Genomic DNA, 21,222 nt, shown 5'->3' on the forward strand with positions numbered 1-21,222 from the left:
GCAATAAGAATGTGGACTGGGAAACCAGAAGAGAAAGTTAAGCTTGTATCATGGATCCTGCAACAGAACTGGTGCTGTACCATTGGATATGTTTAGAAGCATAATGCTACTGCAATATAGGTATATTGCCATAATGAACACCTACTAGGAAAAACACCTAAGTATTTAGCTCCCTTGAAAGCCACCTGGGGGGGCTCTTAAATCCCGGAGGGCATAATAAATTTTCTGTGACTGTTGGCTGGCTAGCTGTTTTGCCTCTTTGGGATGCTGCTGCTAACCATTACTCTAGAAACAGACATACACATGAGTCTCTGTGGGGCTCTAGGGCTTGCCTGCTCTCTGTATTCAACTTGTATGCTACTCCAAAAGAGCGAGACTGAGCAGAGACAGACCAGAGACTAGGAATGAAAGAAGAAAATCACTCTGCTTGTATCAAGGCACAACTTTCTTTTGGGAGTATTCAGGCATGAGAACCTGACCCCCGGCTCCTTCTAGCTGGGACTAGTCTAGTGGAAATGGAATGGCACTGACACTTTATTTCTGGCTTATTTTTGATAACGTACATTGAAGCAGATATGAAGCTAAACCAAAATCCTGGCTACTTTCCATTCAACTGTAGGGCAGTTTTCACAAGGAATAAATTTTTCTTCTATCTGCAGAAGAAGCATTTTAAATAATGTCATAATCTTAGGATCACCCAAATAAAAAGAGAGGTCCTGAAGTCTCTCTTAGTAATGTGGCACAAGATCCCCTCGCTGAACAATCTCACAAAGCCTACAGCTGGCACTTGTCACAGTGGTAGCTCTCACTAAACACTGCCAGCCTCTGTGCCCTTTGCAAAAGTTTTCTGGAGTACTCCAAAGGCTCTCTTCAGTGGGAGCATGTTGCTAATAAGTTGTTGAATCTGACAACTGGAGGCAGTATTACGCTTTCCTGCCGCTGTTTAAAATACTACTACTGGAAGCCTTAGGTGATGCAGGTAAGTGAACCCATTAAAACAGGATCATACACATGGCTTAAACTGTGTTCTCTAGGGTCCCTGTGACATAGTTAGGCCCTCAGGTACTTCTGTGTTCTCATCTACCCTTCCTCCTATCCCAGGATGCCTTCATGCATTCATGCAGAGTGAAAGAAATGCTGGTGGGTCTCACAGGATGCTTTTTTGTGTCAGCAAATTGATGATAGATTGTCACTAATTAGCACAGCTAGGGTCAAGCTCGCTCTTATTTCATTCTCTACTAAGATAGCATGATTGAGACCAACTCTTATTTACATGTAATAATAGACGGGAGATGGGGTTTTTTCTTCCTTTCAGCTCAAACATAACATCGTGTTCAATGATACCACAATGTTTTGTGAAAAGTACAAGTGCTTTGAACATGTGGGAATCAAAAAGCTCTAAACAGATTGTGTAATGCTGCCAACAAAGCATGTCCTTGGACCCTAGCCGAGAACAACCAAACCTTCATTTTGAGTAAAGCACTGGATGTTGAGAAAGACAAATACCAAAGCTTTAGTCCTAGTTGCCATCCCAAGTGCACTTCTAGCAATTCATGTAAATCTCTTTGCCTTGGGCTGTCCCCCCTGTAAGAAGGGAAAGAGTGTTCTTGTTGGGGTGGGAGGAGATGTTTGTGGGATGCTTGGGAGGTTAAAACCCTAACCGCTTTTTGGCATCTGAGGTGTAACTGCCTGGGTTGATGTGACTCCCATAGGCATTTGAGGCAGCAGCAGGGTTTCTGGGCGCTGGGCTGAGGGGTGTCCTGCTGGCAGCACCTGCCTGACCTGTGCCCGGGGTGAGCACATGTCCCATTGCAGCCTCACCCCTTCTGCCTCAGCTGTCCCTGGCTTTCCTGTCAGTCAGGAGGTGGTGGACCCCCTCCTTTCTCCACCAGAGCCTGCCTGGGGAGGGTGCGATGGTTCTGCAAACAGCCCCCACACCTGCTCCTGGCCTCGGCTTTTGCTGCCCTTTGACCGCATGTAGCAGATGAAGTATTTAAAGCAGCTGCTATTTCTGTCACTAGCACCCAGACTTCCTAGGAGAAAACTGCTGGCTTTGTGACAGCTGAAATCTGATTCAGAGGAAGCTTTTACTGCAGCATGTACAAAAGCAAGGGGAGAGTGAAGAAAGGGGGAGGGGAAAACAGCACTCAATTTGCTATTCATTTAATTCTGTCAGGAAGGCCCAAGCAACTCGAGATGACGGCGTGCAAATTGCAGACATGCATGTTGCAGCGTGGTGGATATTGTTCAAGGGATTGAGGATGCAGAAACAGTGGGTAAGAAAACAACGCGGCACGAGGGGGCTGTGTGCTGTGCTTCTTGCCAGGCTACGTTAGCTTCCACCAAGCAGTTCTGTGCTCTGGAGCCGGCTGATGGTACTTGCCAGTTTAATGCAGAGGTGACTATCTCAATGTTGTGCTGCCATGGCAGGTGCTGGAACAGGAGGATGCCCAAAAGGTCTGCTTAGCCTTTTCCACTCCAGCGCATGATCCTTTCTCAGCCTTCACTAGGATTTCTCTGGAGAAGGAAAAGGCTGTTGTTCCCACTGTGCAGCTGAGGCTGCATGCTGGCATGCAGAGAGGCTGGCTCATCTGATTCTAGGACACAAGGGAATGTAATGAAGCTGTGTCAGGGGAAGTTCAGATTGGACATTAGGAAAAAGTTCTTCACTGAGAGGGTGGTTGGTCACTGGAACAGGCTCCCCAGGGAAGTGGTCATGGCCTGTCGGAGTTCGAGTGTCTGAACAATGCTCTTAGTCATTATGGTTTAATTTTAGGTAGTCCTGTGAGCAGCAGGCAGTTGGGCTTGATGATCCTTATAGGTCCCTTCCAAATACTGATATTGAGATATTCTATGACTAGGTGCCTTGTTGCTGTGCTGTCTCTTAGGTTTTGATGTGGAGTTATGTTTGTTATTCCTCTTCTCCAGCTGTGGCTGCTGAAAATGCTCTGATTTCTTTTTAAGGACTGTGGTATCTTTTTCAAAGCAAAGAGTTTTATTGAGGCTTCCCAATTTACCTGTGCTCCCCTTTGATGGAGTTCATATAGCTTCCAGCACTGGAGGGAACTGTGGGTCAGAAGAACTCTTTCAGTGCTCGGTCTTTTTAAAGTCCAGGTGCAGGCTTTCTGTTGCTATCACGATTTCCAATTTGAAAGAAAGCTCCTAGGATTTCTTGTCATATTGTGGCGCCAACAGGATCAGAGATGGTTCTTCCCAAACCAATTAATTTACAGAGCAGCTTTGGTAATATAATTCAAAAGGCTTTCTGCAAAGATGTCACTTAGTAAACAGGGGTAGATGACCTAGAGCATGGAAGATTAATACCCCTCATGTTTCCCATGACCTAGTACGAGCCTTGGACTGAGGTGGGAAGAGGTAAGGAGAAACAGTCCTAGTTCTGCTCAGTGACTTGACGACAGGATTGCATGTATGTTAATCTACCAGAATTTATCCTCTGCTTTAGAAATTAAAATTATTGCTCTGGACTAGCCTGAAAGCTTTATTCTAGCTAGTTTACTTAGGTTCTGGTTTAATTTGATGGCCAGTAGATTTGAAAATCTTCTTGTGTTTTACTTGGGACTTGTCAAAATAAAGTGCTACCTAAGATTTTGGGGGGATAGGAACACCGTTACGTTACACACTAGGGTTACAGGAGGTGATGTGGTTAAACACAGCATGCACATATGTGCTCTGGGGACAGCTTGACAGACTGCAGGCTTTTGGAAAGAACTAGTCTAGCAAAGGAGGGGGGGAAGCATCTGTCAGTAAATAGATGGATAAAGATGCTCTGTGCTGCTTTTAAGAAGCACCAATCATCTTTATAACTTTGACAGGTGGTAGTAGGGCAGGAGGGGAGGAAGAGAATTGTGTGGGTGGTAAAGAAATTAATCCTAATGAATTGGAAGAGTAAATCCACAGCAGGCAGAAAGCTTCAGATTTCTGCCCTGCTGGATATGGATAAATGCAAGAGAATCCCTTTTGCACGCAAGAGCTAATTGGGTAATTACAATGGAATCTCAAAACCTTTGCTTAAACTGTATCCTGACTATCAAAGCGTGAAGCAGATTCTCTTCCAGTGGTTTGAAAGGCTTGCCCAGCATCTTTCAAGTGGGTGTTTGAAATAGCTTCCCTTTTTATTTTGCTGCCTTTTCTGGGAAATAAAACCTCTGTTACTTTATTATTACTTTTTTTTCAAATCACTGTGCTATAATGGGAGAACTAATTTCCAAGGCTTCCTTTCAATGTTTTCATTCTTCACACAGAAGAACACACAAACATAAGAATGGCCAAACTGGCTCAGACCAAGGGTCCAAGTCCAACAGTCCAATATCTCATCCCATATTATTATTCTTTTCTCAATGCCTGTTTGTGGCCACTATGGGAGACGGAGCACCATGAACATGTATGACACTTCCCTCTAACACTTCCACAGCTTCCAAACAGTTTCAGCTCTGGAGCTTCTCTGGGCTTGACCTCTCTTTGCTAATCCTCAATGGCCCATTCTTTTATTCAGTTCTAAACCAATGTAACCTTTTGTATCAACATCCCTTGCCAGGGAGTTTGCAGGTCTACTACCTAGTGGTGAAAAGCCAAGGGGTTTTTTTCCTCTCCTTTTTTTTATTTTTGTATAGGTTTTCTATCGGACAGAATAGAATCATAGAATCATTTAGGTTGGAAAAGACCTTTAAGATCATCAAGTCCAACCGTTTACCCAGGACTGCCAAGTGCACCACTAAACCATGTCCCTAAGCACCAATAGTCAATTCCTACCTACTCTTCTCATACCACCTGAAGAACCCCACCATATCTCTTTGTTTTGTGACTAGTTGCATCTTTAAAGACATTTTCTGAAGTATGTAATCAAAAACATTTTTTGAATGTTAACTATGCCAATGAGATCACCAATTTCTCCAAAGAATACCAAGAAATGGGTGTCACAGGACCTCACAGAAGTCATGTTGACCCTTGCCCAAAAGATCATATTTATTGTCCGTTAATGCTATGTTTTGTTATTGCTTCTCCTGATTAACCTAGTCTAGATGCCAGGCTTGAAGACTTGTAATTCCTTGGCCCACGTGTGGACCTCAGTTTGGAGATCAGCATCACAGTTGCTACCTTCTGGCGCTCAGGTCCCAGAGACTTTTTACGTGAGAGGCCTGCCCAAGATTATTAGTAATTTAGCTATTCTGTCCCTGTGATTCCTCTGTTACTCTTGGGTAAGTGTTGTTCTGCCCCTGGGATCCTCCAGGGCCAATTCTGTCTGTCTGTATCCTACAGTCATCCACGTCAACTTCAAATGGAGCCTCTTCTGATTTCCTCATTCTTCCTACTCCTTCTACAAAAATAAAAGTGGGAAGTTCAGGCAGGGGAATCTCGCCAGTTTTCTTTTGGTGGAAACAGGAAAGCTCTGATGCAAAGATTTAATTTATTTTCTCTGAAACAGCTTTGCTATCACTTGGCCCTACAGACTTTTCTTTTCTGACATGTTGGAGGAAGGATTGAAGAAATAGCTAAACATTACTGGAAAGGCTATCATTTTTTTTAGGTCTATCTAGAAGCTAAAAGTAACAGTGTTTTCATCCGGTTTTGAAAGCACAGGGTCCTGAGACAATTTAGGTGAGGAATGATTAGTAACAGTGCTCTCTTCTGGATACCTTGGGGTCTTCCCACCCCTAATTGGTGGGTTCGTGTTGTCTAAATCTTTTATGCGACTTTGCTTGAACTAAGGCTAGAGTGCTACAACGCCAAACAGTTCTACACTCTGAAGAAAACAGAGCGTCTGGGTGCTTCCAAAAGCCTGGGTGTTCTTAAGGCTTTACAACCCAAGACTGATTCCTGTTTACTTCTACCATCTTCCAAAGGCTTACTTGTGACACGAAGCATGTTATTCTCCATCCCGTCTTTCCGCTGAACGTAGTTGGTATTCCTTCTCTTGGAGGGAGTGTTTTTCTTTAGAACTGGCATCAACACAACGATTCAGCATCAAGCTGGTCTTGCTCACATCCATTGTGTATTGCCATCTGATCAAACAGATGAAAAAGAGCCTGTGCCTTGCTAGGACTGAGTTGGAAGGGAAAGCAAAGAAGGTATTTATGAGCATGGATGCACAAACCCCATTGGTATTAGTGTTCAAGTGAGGTAGAAACCATGGCTACATCATTACACAAAATAGAAGCAAAGCTCATGTCACAGTGTGTGGGGGTTTTAATGGAGAAAGGAAAAAGATGCATTGGTGGCTAGTACTTATCCAACACTGGTTTCATGTTTGGTTACCTGGAAGGTGCTGCTGCTGAAGGGTATCAAACCAAGTTGTGTATTTACTGTCATTGTTCACAGTGTACAAATGCCCCTTGGAGAATAAAGTAAGCTGGGAGAGAGTTAAAAAGTTGGCATCTTCTGTAATTTACTTTCTGAAGGAGGCTGTCCTCTGAACAGGCTAACTATTGTCACAGAAAGCATAGGCATTTCTAGGGATTCAGTAGCATCCCTTTGCAAGTGGCAATGTTCTGGAAAAGGATGGTTAGAGAAAATTGTTCCCATAAGGAGACTTGCTAAGGATGTATCTATAGTGCTGAACCTTTGGTGCAATACTGGGCTTGCTTCTGGGCTCGATTACTAAAATGGCATATGTGAAAGGTGACTGATGGTCAGTCTATCCATGGCTGGCTTCGTACACACTCTTGGGTACATTTGCTCATTGCTAGCAGCACACCTCATGTAAACCAGAATGTTAAAATGCTGCTGTTCTCTAAGACTTCATTGTATACATACAGACTGTATTTATGTTTGCACATGTGGCGCATGAGCAAATATATCCTATTTGCTTGTGGAAGTTTTATCTATGTTCTGTGGAATGAGGTAATGCTTTCCTGCTTACAGCATGCTGGTGTTTGCCTTGTTCTGCTGTTAATGAATTATTTGTGGTACCAACTATGAGCCTCAGCTGTGAACTGGGATTCCACCATATTTCATGAAGACACGGTATAAATGGCAACAAGAGAGAGAGTCCTGGCTCCACAGAGATGACGAGTTACTTTTCATCTGGATCTGATAAGATGCATGCACACAGCGGTTGGTTTATTAACTCCATCTGGCAAACCTAACCCCTTCCAAGATGAAATCTCCCACTGATGAGACATTCCTTTAGTCAAAATGCCCAGTCAAATACAAATTTGTTCCCTCTATGAATTTTTATACTGACTAATTTTTTTTAATCCCTTTCTGTTGTTTTCCAGTAAGAGAGTCTGAGCGAGATTTTTGAGGTGTTAAAGGGAAGCACAGTACAATGAATTATATAAATGCTACTGAACTTGTACTTCATAGAGCAAACAAAAGTTTCACATTAAGATGAAATATATCAAGCTGGGCTGCTGATCTTAGCTGTTCGATTAATCTGTTTACCTCTTGCATGCATCCATCTAACTTGGGAGAAGGCAGATATATCGAGTGGGAGCTGAATGGTCTCAGACCTCTGCATTCATCACTTGCATGACTTTCATTGGTGGAGTGTTGAGATACTTTCCTGTTATATAGGGACAGAAATCTGTCTTTTATCTTGGTCTGCAGGATAATTAGCTTAATTTATAGGTTTATGACCATTTGTATTCCCTAGTTTGCATGAATGAACTTAAAGATACACAGCTCAGGAAAACTGAGATCCACATCTGTTGTACAACACCTTTCATGTGTTGTGGGAGTTGTGTCTGTATCTAAGCTGAGCCCAATTGTATGGAGTTCTGGTTTTGTTCTCCTTCCCTACAGATCAGCCTGGAAAGAATGTGGTCACTTTCTCTGGGATGCATTTTTGGGTGAATATGGAATATGACTTATCTGTGTAGTGTCCCATTAAGAGTACAGGCTCTTATTTTTGGTACTAATCAAAATGAGGGTGTGGTTGGAGTGTTCTTCTTCAGCACTAGAAACAAGTTACAACCTGCTTTTGAGAAAGGTGGTGGGCCATTGCCAGCTAGGGCTGAATGAGGCCTTGGTTTCCTACAATAGCTATCTGCGTACCTAGAACGTTCTTGCAAGGGCCAGACTAGGAGGATAGTTTAATCTGAGAGCAGATGTCTTTGATATTAGAGGATGTTGTGAGCCAGGTGAGATATTTACAGTGCTTACTACTTTCTCCTACATTCACCTGGCCACAGTTCAGGTTAGATGTCTATTCTGTGTGCAGGAGATTTTTTTGGCGGGTCTCTGAGGGATCTGGCAGACAATACCATTTGCATGCCATGGTACAAATATACAACCATTTATCTTTCCACTAAAATAAATAGGAGCCAGGATATAGTTGCAGTATCTAACAGATTATGTTTTTATACAAATAAATACAAATGGTGGGGATGAAGGCGAAGGAATATTGCCAGTGAAACCTGCTACATAAGGCAAATTCTCCTCCTTGATCTTACTGAAGTATTTCCTTATCTTCCCTCTTCCCCTTCAATCCCTGATCTCACTGGGTATGTTTCAGATGTGGAGATACCATTAAGATGCATGTCCATGAAGAAACCAGTTGGCTGAATCACTAGGGTCATTTCAGGTCTGTCTCTAGATGTATGCAACACACAGTGGACTAGCACAGAAGATTTGCTTTAGCACAGGTGTAAAATTATTACTGTGCTCAGCAGAAGGGAAATATTTAGGGCAGCCCGAATGCTAGTCCGACACATGCTGTGCTGTTTAGGAGGTGGAGGCAGGGAGAAGAAAGAAAGAATAACTTAAGTGTTTTCCAAAGAAGCTGTACTGGCATGTCTGTGCCTCTCCCTGTGCAAGGGGGTGTGTGACTCTTGAGAGAAGCAAGCACGGAGGCTGTCCCTTTGAAGGAACAAACACCCACATTTTAATCTGAAATGTTTTTCACCCAAAACAGTATCTTCATAGTACTGAATGCTGATGATTTGTTGCCAGGCACTGCTGCTAACCGTCATCTCTGTCTTTCAGCAAGGAATGGCTATTAAATGGTGTTGCTGAGCTGCATGTCCAATGCTGCTCATTAAATAAAGGCAGTGGGAATCCTTGCGGGGGTGGGGAGGAGAAAAATAATCTCCTGTAACCCCCCGAAAATCCAGAACAGAGCACATGACATCAGAGTCATTAGGATACTCCTACAGCTTTTTATTTTTTTTCCCAGCCGTCATGGCATGCTGTACATATTAATCATTCTGTTATATCTTCATATGGGGGGGCAAAAGTACCCTTAAAGCAGTTTGTCAGCATCCACTAGCTAAATGCCAGCAATCAGAAATGATTACTCATTTCCAAAACTGAGTGGTTAGTGTCTTTGGTCACTTTAAACAGTGCTAAAATCACTCAGCATAGAAGCCCTTGGGCCATGAGTTATAAACAAATTTCTATCTGAGCTTCCCTAGTCACTGGTTGTATATCAGTTTTGTGCTTTGTAGAAGATAATTATCCAGCAACCCTGTTTGGCATTGGGCTAGGTTGTACACAGTTCCCTAGTTCCCTTCTCAAGGAAATATTCCTTGCTCTACTAATTTTTTTTTCTTCATTTTTTTTCCCTTCAGACCAGCAGAAACAGGGTTTTGGGGGTAATGTGTATTTGAATCTCATTGGTACAACAGCATTTTATCATTGTTATGTTCAGGTTCCTTGCTTTCTTTTTAATCCCTTAAATTCTAATCGGGAGACATCACTGCAATGCGATTCTTTGGTAATTGTGCTGGAACAGCAGAGACAGAGTGTATGACTATGGCAAAAAGGCACCTATATCCTTTTTCTTGTAGGAAAAAATAATGCAGAGAGATGAGACGCTGTATGAAATTGGCACTGTATTTGAAGAGTTTTGTTCAAGACAAGACAAAGCACTCTAGGGAAACAGGACAAGTCACTAGCTGTAGGAATCCATATTTCCCAGTATTTTTCTAAGCTAAGCTGGTTAGGCACACTGCCAGTCAGGCATGACCCCTGGGACCTCTCCAGGCAAAAAAAAAAATAAAAATCTCAGCTCACATTGTGAAAGGGTTTTCCCCATCCATGCTGGTGAAGAGATTCCCTTCTCAGAAGCGTAGAGATAAATATTGATTTTTAATTTGTTTTTTCTTTTTTCAATAGCAAACTAATGTTAATGGCACACAGTCAACTGTCACGGGTACCATGAGGTATTTTTGAACATGTGCCACCAAAGCCAGCATGAAATATAGATTCCTTAGGTGCAAACAGCCCCCACTCTGCTCTTTTCTGATGCTGCTGTTGTTGGCTCACAGGACCAGCACAACTGTTTTTGGCAAGTGAGTGGGAATGAAATGGTGTGAGAATTTACATGCCTGTATGATGTGTCAGCGCTGGACTGGATTTTGGCCTTACGTAGCACTTGCACAGAGAGGAGATCCGGGGAGTGTTACTTTCTTTTTTTGTTTCCTGTGGGGATTTGCTTGTGGGGAGGTGTAACTCCTGGTTATGAGGTGCTATTGCTGCCATTGGGAACCCCAGGGTGAGGTCTATGTCTGTAGACTTCTAGCAGCAAACAATCAAGTGTTGGAAAGGAGAGCAGGCGTCCCCATCTCTGCTGGGGACTGTCACTATCCAAGCATGGAGCCCACCTGTTTTAGCTATAGTGGGGTGCGAAGGTCTTCCTTTTAGCTTACTGATGTTGATGGTGTTAAACACTTCAGCAGAAACAGGAATTTGAAGAAGAATTTGGAGAACCACAGTTTTGAGTTTGAATGTAGTATCATGCTGTTGAAACTTTAGTTTTGACCTGGTCTGAAGTAAAACTGTAGTATGTCCATAGCAGAGCAGGAAATGGGAACCTCTCAAGTCCTTGTTTGACATCCTAGCTATGGGACTATCCTTCATTCGTTTGTCTATGGATGTTTGAATATGCTTCCACCTCCTGTTTAAACCTAAGATTTTTTCTCTGCTTTCTTTTGGGCAGTAATTTTCTTTAAGATCTGTGTGCTTCTCATTTTTTGGGGTGTTTTTTTTTCCCCTACTGAAGATGTCAGCTTTTGTCTGACAAATGTGAGCCTACTAGCCTGCAGATTACTTTGAAGTAGTTTGGTGTCTCCCTTGGGTCTCTGCACAACAGGTTGAAAACAATATGTTATTGTGCTCTGCATTAATGGGATGGAACAAAAGGAACTATTTATTGTATTGCCTGTGGTGTTCTTGGTCTTTGTGTGATATCATAAAGGGTCTTCTTACCTCTTTGTGATGGCTGTAATTACAATGACTTTGTTGTTACCTCAGTCTTCTCCAAGTAGTTATCCATGTAGGAACCAGGCAGAAGTCAAAAGTTGTTTTAACTAGTTTCTTATATTTTGTTGGTATAAAGAGAGTAGATGTCCCTGCCTTGTGTATCTAGCAGGCTGTTGTCCTTGGTGAAAACATTAATGAATTGGGTTACAATGCAAATATGAGTACAGCGTTGCCAATAAGTGGTTTGACTTTTATGGATAGAACTCCTCAGGAACAGTTCAAGCTGAAAAAACTCACAGCTGAAATTTTGAAAAACCTCCTCCATATTTTTCTTCTCTAATTGTGTTTGTCAAACAGGATGCTAGTTTTTCAGTAGGTTGTAGTGTCTTTGGCAAAGTAAGCCACTGTGATATCCACTTTCAGAAAAGGAGCTGTGATGGATCAGCCTCACTACTTCCCACTTCAACAAACCTCATGATAGTCCTATAGGTCACTTCTTTTTGGTGGGCAATATGGAAGTGTTGTTGGATTGTTGACCTTTGAGTCAGGATGTTGAGCTCACCTCTGCTTCCCGTGTCTTCATAGACATAGCACAAGCTACATGCTGGTAGTTTCTTTCCCTACATTTGAAATGAAGAATGTCTTCCTGCTTAACACAAATGTTTTGAGGCTTAGCAATTTAATGCTTGTAAAGTATTTTGAAATCCTAGGAAAACTGCAAAGTGGAGCAGAGTATCAGAATCACCTGACCCAAGACCATAAAAAAACCAAATCCAAACAACCTTTCAGTATATCTTTAAATTTATAGAAGGTATATACCTCAATAGTTGCCTCTTCTGCCATGCACAGGAACAATCATCAGCCTCATGATTTCTAGGGTAGCAATTCCTGAGGTTTACTTTTCCAGGGACAGGCAAAGAGCCAGGTGATGCTGCTGATGAACCTGCTCTCTCTCTCTCCCCTTGCTTTATTTCTTTTTGTTGTTTTGTTGGTTATTTTTTTAATCCTTTCATCTTTACAGAAATTTCTAGCTTTGAGTCAAGCTTGATTCCTAATTCCTTCCACTTGGTAACCATCTCTGAATTTTTCTCCCCATTCCTGTTCTACCTCAGCACAGTATGCCTTCAGGTGGCATCACTTATGAATGTTCCAGCCAAAAAAAAGATGAAAGCAGCCTGCATGCAGCCAATCAAAATTTTCAAGGTCATGTGCCTGACAATAGGGGCTTTATTGTTAGTCTATTACATCCCATTCCTCGGGATGGTCACAGCCTGGCATTTTGGAGGTGATTCTCCCTTGCCCAATGTTGTGGTTTAACCCCAGCCAGCAACCACATAGCTGCTGCTCACTTACTCCCCCTACCCCCGTAGTGGGATGGGGAGGAGAACCAGGAAAAAGGGTAGAACTCATGGGTTGAGATAAAAAAACATTTAGTAATTGAAATAAAATAAAATAATAATGATACTAATAACAAATGTAATGAAAAGGAGAGAGAGGCAGAGAGGAATAAAATCCAAAGGGAAAAAACCCTGAGTGATGCACAATACAATTGCTCACCATCCGCTGACCAACGCCCAGTCCTGAGCAGCAATCTGCCCACCCTGGCCAACCCCTCCTAGTTTATATACTCAGCATGATGTTCTATGGCATAGAATATCCTTTTGCCTCATCTGGGTGAGCTGTCCTGGTGGCGTCCCCTCCCAATTTCTTGTGCCCCTCCAGCCCTCTCATTGGCAGGGTCTAAACAATTGGAAAGACCTTGACTTGTATAAACATCACTCAGCAACAACTGGAAACATCAGTGTGCTGTCAACATTATTCTCATACTAAACCTAAAACGCAGCATTGTACCAGCTACTGAGAAGAAAATTAACTGTATCCCGGCCAAAACTAGGACCACTGACTAGATGTGGTTTGGAGAAAAGACAGACTGACCTTGGCAGATAAGCAAGCCTTGTGGATCACCTGGAAGGTCTGAGTAACTGTCAGAGGATAACTGAGAGAAACACTGTTCAGGGAGAAGAGCAGACACTCCACCCCCTGTTAACAGGATGAGCACAGACTTTTTGTCTTTTTGTCATAAATATTATTTTTCTCTCCCAAAGGCCTTGACAGCTGTGCCTATGAACTGGATCCTGCTGAGCAATACTTTGTTCCTCAATTACTTACGAATGGAGATAGCATAGTGGAGGGTGTTTCACACTACTGTGTTTTGAGCTATGCTATAGCTTGAAAGACATTAGTGTTTTGGATGTTTTCATTAGAAACCCAAGAAGAGTTCCCAAGAAATCTGCCTTAGTGGTCGGGCATTGAGTGTTGGTCCATCTGACCTAGCCAAAAAAGTCTGTATTGGTGTTTGGCCAGGCAGAAACACTCCAAGAGAGAGCAAGCCAATAAGGAAGAATCAGTGTCATATTAGCATTTTGCTACTATGGGAGAGAAATTCAGGAACCTGAGCAAGGATCTAGATGAGCTCTTGGTAGAAAAGTCTTAACTGCCAATGTATCTGATGGCATGGATCTCCCAGTCTCTTCTGCTGAAGCTGTTTGGTTGTCCATACATCACTTTAATGGAGAAGATACACTTGGCAATTAGGGTGTCCATCTTAGATTTGAAAGGCTGAAGTTCAGATCCCTGCTACCAATCTGCCAAAGCAGAGAGACGAACTGTGCTTTTCAGCACTCTGGGGCATGCTACAGCTGTTGGGCAATGAGCCATTCTGTGAGGGCTTGGGGTGCCTGTTGTCTGCAGCCTGGTTTTCTGAACTAAGGCAGTTGCTTTGGCCTGGGCAAGACTGATTTGCAGACTGGAGTGCATTTTCAAAGGATGCGCTAAGTGTCTGTTTTCCCTCTGCAATGCTGGACGTTGGGATAGGGCTGGTCTCTTCTTTGGAGAAAAAGACCTGTAGAGTCCCACAGTAGACGACAAGGATCCTTACCAAGGAGAAGGAGCTGTTAATGTTTCTTGGTCTGAGCAGGGCCTAGCCACAGCATTGCTCCACATCTGAGAAATCATTTAACAGCCCTATTTACCATTACAGTTCTAAGTTACATCTTTCCTGCAAGATGAAGGACAGAGATCCCTGAGGCCATATTGTTGACCCTGCCAGGCATGTCTGGGCCAAGCTAGTTCCAGAGCCAAAGCATCTGCTATCTGCTTCAGATACCTTACACACCAGTTCACCAGGAGGTATTTATCTCCCTGCATTTTTTTTTCAAGTCACCTGAATCCTTTTTGGCAGGAAGCCTGCTTCCTGACATGCCCTGAAGACTGGGCTGAGGGCTCACAATGCAGGTGGGTGTGCAGGGACTGAAATGTGCTCCACTGAGGATGTTAACAGCCTCCTAGACATGAGGAAAACATTTTGGACCATTGAACATTTGTCCTACACAGGCACACTAAGGCCTTCTTGATATTTGGCTTTCAGTAACACAAATGTTTTCTTGTGCTTTCTTACTGCCAGGGAAGTTCTAAACACTTAGCCAAAGTCTCCCTTTTTTTTTTTAAGCGGAGTATGTTACTCTTCCTTCAATCCTTTTGTATCGTTCTTAAAAATTCTCCCATAATTCATGTCAGCCCTTCAAATGTTTGCAAATTTGTCATCTTTAGTCATTGCTTTGCCAAGCTATTAACTCTTCTGAATTAATTCAAAGTCAGTCTCGCCATTTCCCTGATCATTTTGCTGCTGTTCTTTTTGAATATCTCTCAATTTGTCATTATGAATGCATCTAAGGCAAAGGCGTTATCGCTTTACTGAGTTCATAACACACCCAAGTTTCTCAGGCACGTCCCTGAGAAAATACACTTCAGTGTAATCCTGCAAAGGGATGCTTTTTTTTCTGGCTTCATGTACTTGAGATTAAGATTGTGCATGACAGTTGTCAAAACTAAGGAGATACAGCATGAGAAGTGGTATGTAACAGCACAGATAGTCCTTCTGCAGGGCTGCTTATGGGACCATTGTCTGGGACAGGCTTGTGGTGCTGGCACGTGCTGCACCCACCTCCAGCAACTCCCCCTCAGTGATTTCTGTTTGGTGTCCCTAGTCCCACCCTGGCCCCTTCAGCTGACTCCTTCAGGCATGGTCAGGACGGAGATTAAGGGAAGCAGGTGGAAGCTGGAAAAATGGCATATTGCTTCTCATATGGCACACACAATCTACTACAAACACCATGTTGTGTACACAGGCACCCAAGCTGGGCCCTTAGTGTCATGACTGGTGTGACAGACCCTTGGGCTGGTGGATTAACTTCTGCTGGCTTCTGTGTGAACTTGCAAGTATAAGAGAAAGGGATGTTCATTCTGCAGGGACAGAAAGTAGTTGTTCAATTTAGGCAGCTAGTTGCCCTGTCTTTCCATTGGTAAGGCATATTCCCACTCAAGCTCTGAACCACAGGTCGGATGAGATTCACTGTCCCCGGAAGAGTCAATTGTATTTAATGCAGAGCGTGCTGGACCAGCTGTAGATAGCAGTCTACAAATGTGTATGGCTTGGGGCAAAAGATAACATAGTGGTAAACTTCCTCCCAGATGTGGCTGCAGGAAGGAAGCTCTGCTCAGGGCAGTGCCTGTCATCAGTGCAACCGGGTAGAAAATAGAACAGTAATGGAGAAAGCAGAAAATTATAAGAGTGTTCAAGTAATACCAGTACATTGAGCCAGGACTTGTAGGATGAAGCTGTAAGTGGAAACACTGAAAGTATCCCATTCTCGCAGCTAAACTTGTTTATGATTTTTAATTAAGAATATCCTGAATACACCCAAAAGTTAACTGCTGAAACGCATAGTTTCCTTTCTGCAGTATGATTAGTATTTTTTCTGGCCTGCTATTCTTCCATTAAAATCACATTGCGTCACAACATTGAAGCATAAGTAGATTTCAAACTCTCCCTCAGCATCATCATCAGTTTTTAATTCACACACAGCATTTTAGAAGCCACTGAAATAAGCTCTTTATGCTTCATGATTGCAAAGATTTTAGTGTTGGCTTATGCATCAGGCAATTTAGAAGCATATTATAATGTCTGAAAAGCCATGACAACCTCCAAAGGAATTTATCCTGAAGAGACAGCTAAGGAATGTATTTAGCACAACCTGAGAGGAGAATATTCTTTGCAGAGCAGAACCTGGCTGAAATGTAAGAGCTGCTGAGACAGAGTTGGTGGTTGCTGTCCTACAGGGGCTTGGCCTGCTGTTCCTCTGAAGGACGCAGTTGATCATCTTGCCATGTGTCTCTTCTCTTAGCATTTGTGGGTTTGCATGAGGGAATGAGGAAATATGTTTAGCAGTATGAATTGTAAATTTCAGGTGGTCATTTTCCAGGAAATTCCTGGTCTATTAGAGTATATTAACCTGAAGGGTGAGGAACTGTCCTCTGTAGAAGCTCCTTCCATTCAAAACGCCCCAGAGCAGAGTCAGTTGTATGCCAAGAGGTCATTGTCTCTTTCTTTTTTTCTGGAATGTGACTGCTTCTCAAGATGCTTGTTCTTTGAGCCAGTTGTCCTGTCCCAGTTCAAATCTGAAGTGTCCTAGTCTGGTTCTGAATTGGGGTCCTTGTAGGCCCTGTATCCCTGATTTGTTAGAGCTACGTCAAGCCTTCTGGCTGCACTGAGGCAAGCTGCAGGTTTCTCAGTACTTGGATGCTCTCCTGGAAGAAAACCTGCAGTTCCTCAAGCTTTGATCAGTTCTGCCAGTTGGGTGGTTTGCAAATAGGCCAACGCCCACACTCTGGGAACTGTTTTTCTTGAAAGTTGCAAGTTATTGCCTATTGGAACTGGAGGCTGAGCCTGTTTGTAAACAGAGACTACTACTGCAGTATTTTGTTTCCTTAACACTATCTGGCAATTTAAGTGAAAGTTAGCCAAAAGCCCCTGCTTTAGTCAGGTATGCTAATTGGATTTGGAGTGACTTGATGGGCTTTCACACCCTGGTCCAGTACTTGCAGATCGATAGCTTTTGCCAACAGTGAAGAAGACCTGACATAGGAGATGTTACTCCAGCCAGGAAGAGTCACATTCCCCATGTGCTGGAGTAAGGACCTACCCAGATAGCTTTTCCCAGGCATGAAGTACCAAAGACAGGTCTGTGTTATCACTCCTCAATACACTTAAGCTGCTTTTTTAGTTGCGGGTCTGCCCACGTGCATTTAAATCCTTTCCTGCTTAATCTGTATTCACCGTATATTAGGAAAATAGCATTTTAGGCTTGGTGAATATACAAGCCTTGGACCTCTGGAGAACTGAGTGCAAGAGACAGGTCACATCTAAATGAGCTTGGGTCTCACCCAGTTGCTAAAGAAAACTTGCTAATAGCAGCTGTGCTGTATAATTTCATGTCATCCCACATGATAGTGAGTTTTTATTACTAGAGCTCCAGGCCAGAAGGGGTGAACAGCATAAGGACTGAGACATGTTGGCAGGACTGTGTGTGTACCTCGGGCTGTGGAGCGTAAGTGAGCGCTGCTGCAGCATGACTGACACGGGAAGCCCCCTGTCCCGCATGTCTGTAGTTGAGGTAAGGCTTCCTTCACTCCTGCAAGTATTACTCGGGGAATAAAGTCTGTGATCTGTTTTGAGCTGTATCTCTCCACCTCTGTCACCCCAAGAGTCTGAATCGCCATTTAGAAAAATGTACTGGGTGGAACTGAAACTCCTCTGAAGTTGCTGACTGTATAGCGCTGGGATTTTACTCGCTGGTTTCCTAAAGTGATGTTTTCTAGCTTTCCCCTCTAGTTTTGTCTTTTGTGCTCTCATATTTCACATCTGGATCAACACATCTCCGAAAATGCTGAGCTATTACTTTGATGTTCCCTGGCTGGTCTTCTGCATCAATCTGATGTTGCCTTTTGTGTTGAACTTTAACTTTGCAGAGGATTGTCCTGGTGTTTGAAATATGACCTATCAGTGCATTTATTAGTACGCACACTCTTCTGCATGTTTTCATGAGGCTGCCTAAGTAAGTTGACCCACAGGGGCCAAGCACTGCTAAGCCCAGGACAAAGCCTCTGGGAAAGACTTTACATAGTCTGTAAAGTCAGAGGTGTGAATAAATGCTCCTTGCCAGTCTGACTGCTTTCATGAAGCACACTAGTTAGCAGCTGGAGCCCTGGGTCCTCAAATCCACTTGGATTTGTTGAGCCAAGGGTCTCTTCTGCAGTAAACCAGCTCCTCCATCCTACAGAGAGGAGAATTCTCCGCAAAGGAGAGCTTGCTGTTACAGTGTGTGGCTTGGCCCTCAAAGAGGAAAGGATTAAAACCAAGCCCAAGCCCAAGTGGTAGGGCAGACAGTCTGTTATTTGACTTGTGTTGGCAGCAGAGTTCCATGAAGACAAGCAGAGGGTGAGGTGATTTGGCCATTTCCTTCAGTCCCTTAAGGTGTTCCTTGCTCACCAGCAGTGTCAGAGTATCACCTGTAACTCTCATCCTCCTTTACTTTTTTTTTTCCTTCATCCTAGAATCAAAGCTTTGCCAGTGGATTCACAGGGAAAAGGAAGTAATCTTACTGGATTATAAGCAGATGTGCTTTGAGAGGAGATATGGTTAAGTTAGTTACTGGTTTATCATCTGCACCAATTCTTGGTAAAGGTGTCTTGTTTAAGTAGTGTGTCTTCATACATGGACACCCGAGCAACCACGCTAGGTCAGAGCAAAGCTCTGTCTAGCCTGGTATCCTGGCTCAGATGACAATTTTGTATGATACCTAGTGAAGAGTAGGAGAGCATGGCAAGGTTCTATGACACTGAGTACTCAGAGTTTGCAACTCTTTGCTGAAACCAGATTTATTTAGCAACTCCTGGTGGACTTCTTTTCTGTATGTTCACATAGATCATAAGGAAGGATGGAGTAGTGTCTGTTCAGTAGTGGATGGATCTTGTGGAGTGGAATATCCAGTCTGTACTGGGCTGATAAATGGAATATTGCTTAATGTGTTGGCTGCTCAGAGAAGGCAGTATCTGAGATACTCACAGAGGTGGTCTTGTCTCCAGCCTCTAGGGAGCTGGTTAGTTAAGCTGCTCAGCACAGCGATGCAGGAAAGGTTTTTGTGACATGCCATGGAAAATAATGGTCTGAAGTAGGGAGGTAAAAAGAAAGTGACAGAAATGTCTGTGTTATAGTATGATATTAATTGATGGTAGAAGTTAGTGGTTACACAGATGGGCCTCTTCTGTCTGGAAACCCATGTTTCTGGTAGGAGTTCTCAAAGTCCCAGGATGATATAATTTGCTAGTATCATGCCATCTGCTTCTCCATTCTGGACCTACCGAAAGCCTATCAATGTAATGAAGCTTTTTAGTTTCTTTCCTTTCTGGGATGTTGGAGCATTTTTCACTGTCCCAGTACAACTTTCACTTCTGCTGATTAACACAACTGACTCAAGAGTATCTCCCAGAATCTAAACTATCTTGCCAGATATTCTCTCTCTGAGCCAAAACAACCAGAAAATCAGGGAAGACTTGAACAAAACCTGGAAAATTTCAAATCCTACTTCATCAGGGACCTTCATTAAAAGCTCTTAACTGGTACACTACAAACTGTAAAAGCAAAGAGATTCTTCTCTGGGTTTGAATCTTGAGTCCTGGGCTACCTGCTGCTTTTGCGAAGCAGCTACAGTCTGGCTAGCTTTCCTCCCTGCCTCTCTTCACTTCTGAGTTATTCTGTCTGTGTTGAAGATGGAAATGAGACAGAATGCTCCAAGTCCTTCTGTGTAGGGTTTACAGCACGATTTTGCACGCAGCATGTAATGTAAGCATGAATCACAACTCCCTTTAAGATACTGCTGTATTCTATTCCCTGGCTTTTTCATCTCACTCAGAACAGGCTGCAGATTTTTGTTTTCAATCTAAGCAATATCCAATTTACTCTAGAGATGGGTATTTGCTGACTGTTTCTGCTGTTCAGAATTGCAACCTCCTTGGAAAACAAGGCCAGTTTGTGCATGTGTGTACAAACCTGGTTTCAAATCTGGCTTGGATTCTCTCTTCCAACTTAGCGAGTGACTGACATGTTCACTTTAGCATAGCTGCCTCCTGAGACAAGCCATGGGCTGTGCCAAAGTGCCGTGAGGCGTTCACTGCATGTTCAGTCACATACCCGAGGCAGATTCTGCAGCACCCTGGAGACAGGGGTGAGATGAGGACAGTAGCAGCCATGATTCAGAGCTGCTTTGCTTTTTGGTCTTGATAATACATCATATCAACATCGTATCAGTAGAACCAAGATGCAGATAACACCCTTGTGTTATTGAAGTTATCTGAAAGAAAGTACTAAACCAGTACAGCTGCTGTTCATTTCAAATTCAGGTATGGCTGAGGTTGTTGCAGCTTAGTCCATAATAGTTCACTAAAGGAATCCATACTGAAAAATACACCATTTAAATACAGAAATCTCCACGTGATGGTCATAATCCTACAACACGTGGTATCAGCCAGAGAAACACCTTTGCTTCTCTCTCCTTTCTCTTTGGTGGAGTCTCCTCATCACCTGTGTTTTCAGAGCTGTCCTGCAGCCTGGCTCCTGGCGTTGAGCAGGGTGGGTTTTGGGGGCTGTGGCTCCGTGCTGGGAACAAGAGTGGTTGGTGGACAGGGAAGGCTCGTGAACTGACAGTGCTCTGCATATATGAGGTGATCAGGTCTCAGTGCCTTACTTTTAACGTGTTAATCAAGGAGAAGGTTTTGGTTTTTCCTGCTTGTTTGTTTATTTGTTGTCTGGATCCAACATAAACTTTAAAATGGAAGAAAAAGCCATAGCTGCAAGCAGCTTTCAGTTTACTGTCATGTTTGAAATACAAAGCCTGATGCAGACCCGTCTCTGCAGATAGCCCTAACTTTGATAACTGGAAAGAGCATTTCTAATTTAAAAAGTCTCCCTTCTCTATCTGCTAGTTACTCCTCCAAGCAAAGCAGCTGGCATGACCTGGGCATCTTGTGCTTGTATTGTTGCTGTGAGACAATAGCTCAGCCTAAGGGAAGAAGACAACCTACTTACCATGTCCTCTGGGAGTTGTTACAATGGGTCTCTGCAAACCAGCGTTTCTGTGAAGCTTACTGAGGCTGAGGAGTTAACCC

At 43.2% G+C, this 21,222-nt stretch overlaps 1 protein-coding gene across 3 annotated transcripts in view; it reads left to right on the forward strand.

The window, feature by feature from the left end:
- LOC119151266 (deubiquitinase DESI2-like) overlaps positions 1-21,222 on the forward strand; it is a 58,052-nt gene that overhangs the window by 14,199 nt on the left and 22,631 nt on the right. Inside the window, exons 1-2 of one of the 3 annotated variants that reach the window (XM_037395018.1) lie at positions 1,530-1,586; positions 2,177-2,276. The exons of 1 other annotated variant lie outside the window; for it this stretch is intronic. In XM_037395018.1, coding sequence (XP_037250915.1) covers positions 2,220-2,276 — 57 coding nt within the window. In that variant the 5' untranslated portion in view covers positions 1,530-1,586; positions 2,177-2,219. Of the gene's footprint in view, positions 1-1,529; positions 1,587-2,176; positions 2,277-21,222 lie in introns of those variants that run through there. One more of the 3 variants, XM_037395017.1, reaches the window with a different exon arrangement.

The sequence above is a fragment of the Falco rusticolus genome, chromosome 7 (genome assembly GCF_015220075.1).
Source record: "Falco rusticolus isolate bFalRus1 chromosome 7, bFalRus1.pri, whole genome shotgun sequence".
Classification (NCBI taxonomy): domain Eukaryota; kingdom Metazoa; phylum Chordata; class Aves; order Falconiformes; family Falconidae; genus Falco; species Falco rusticolus.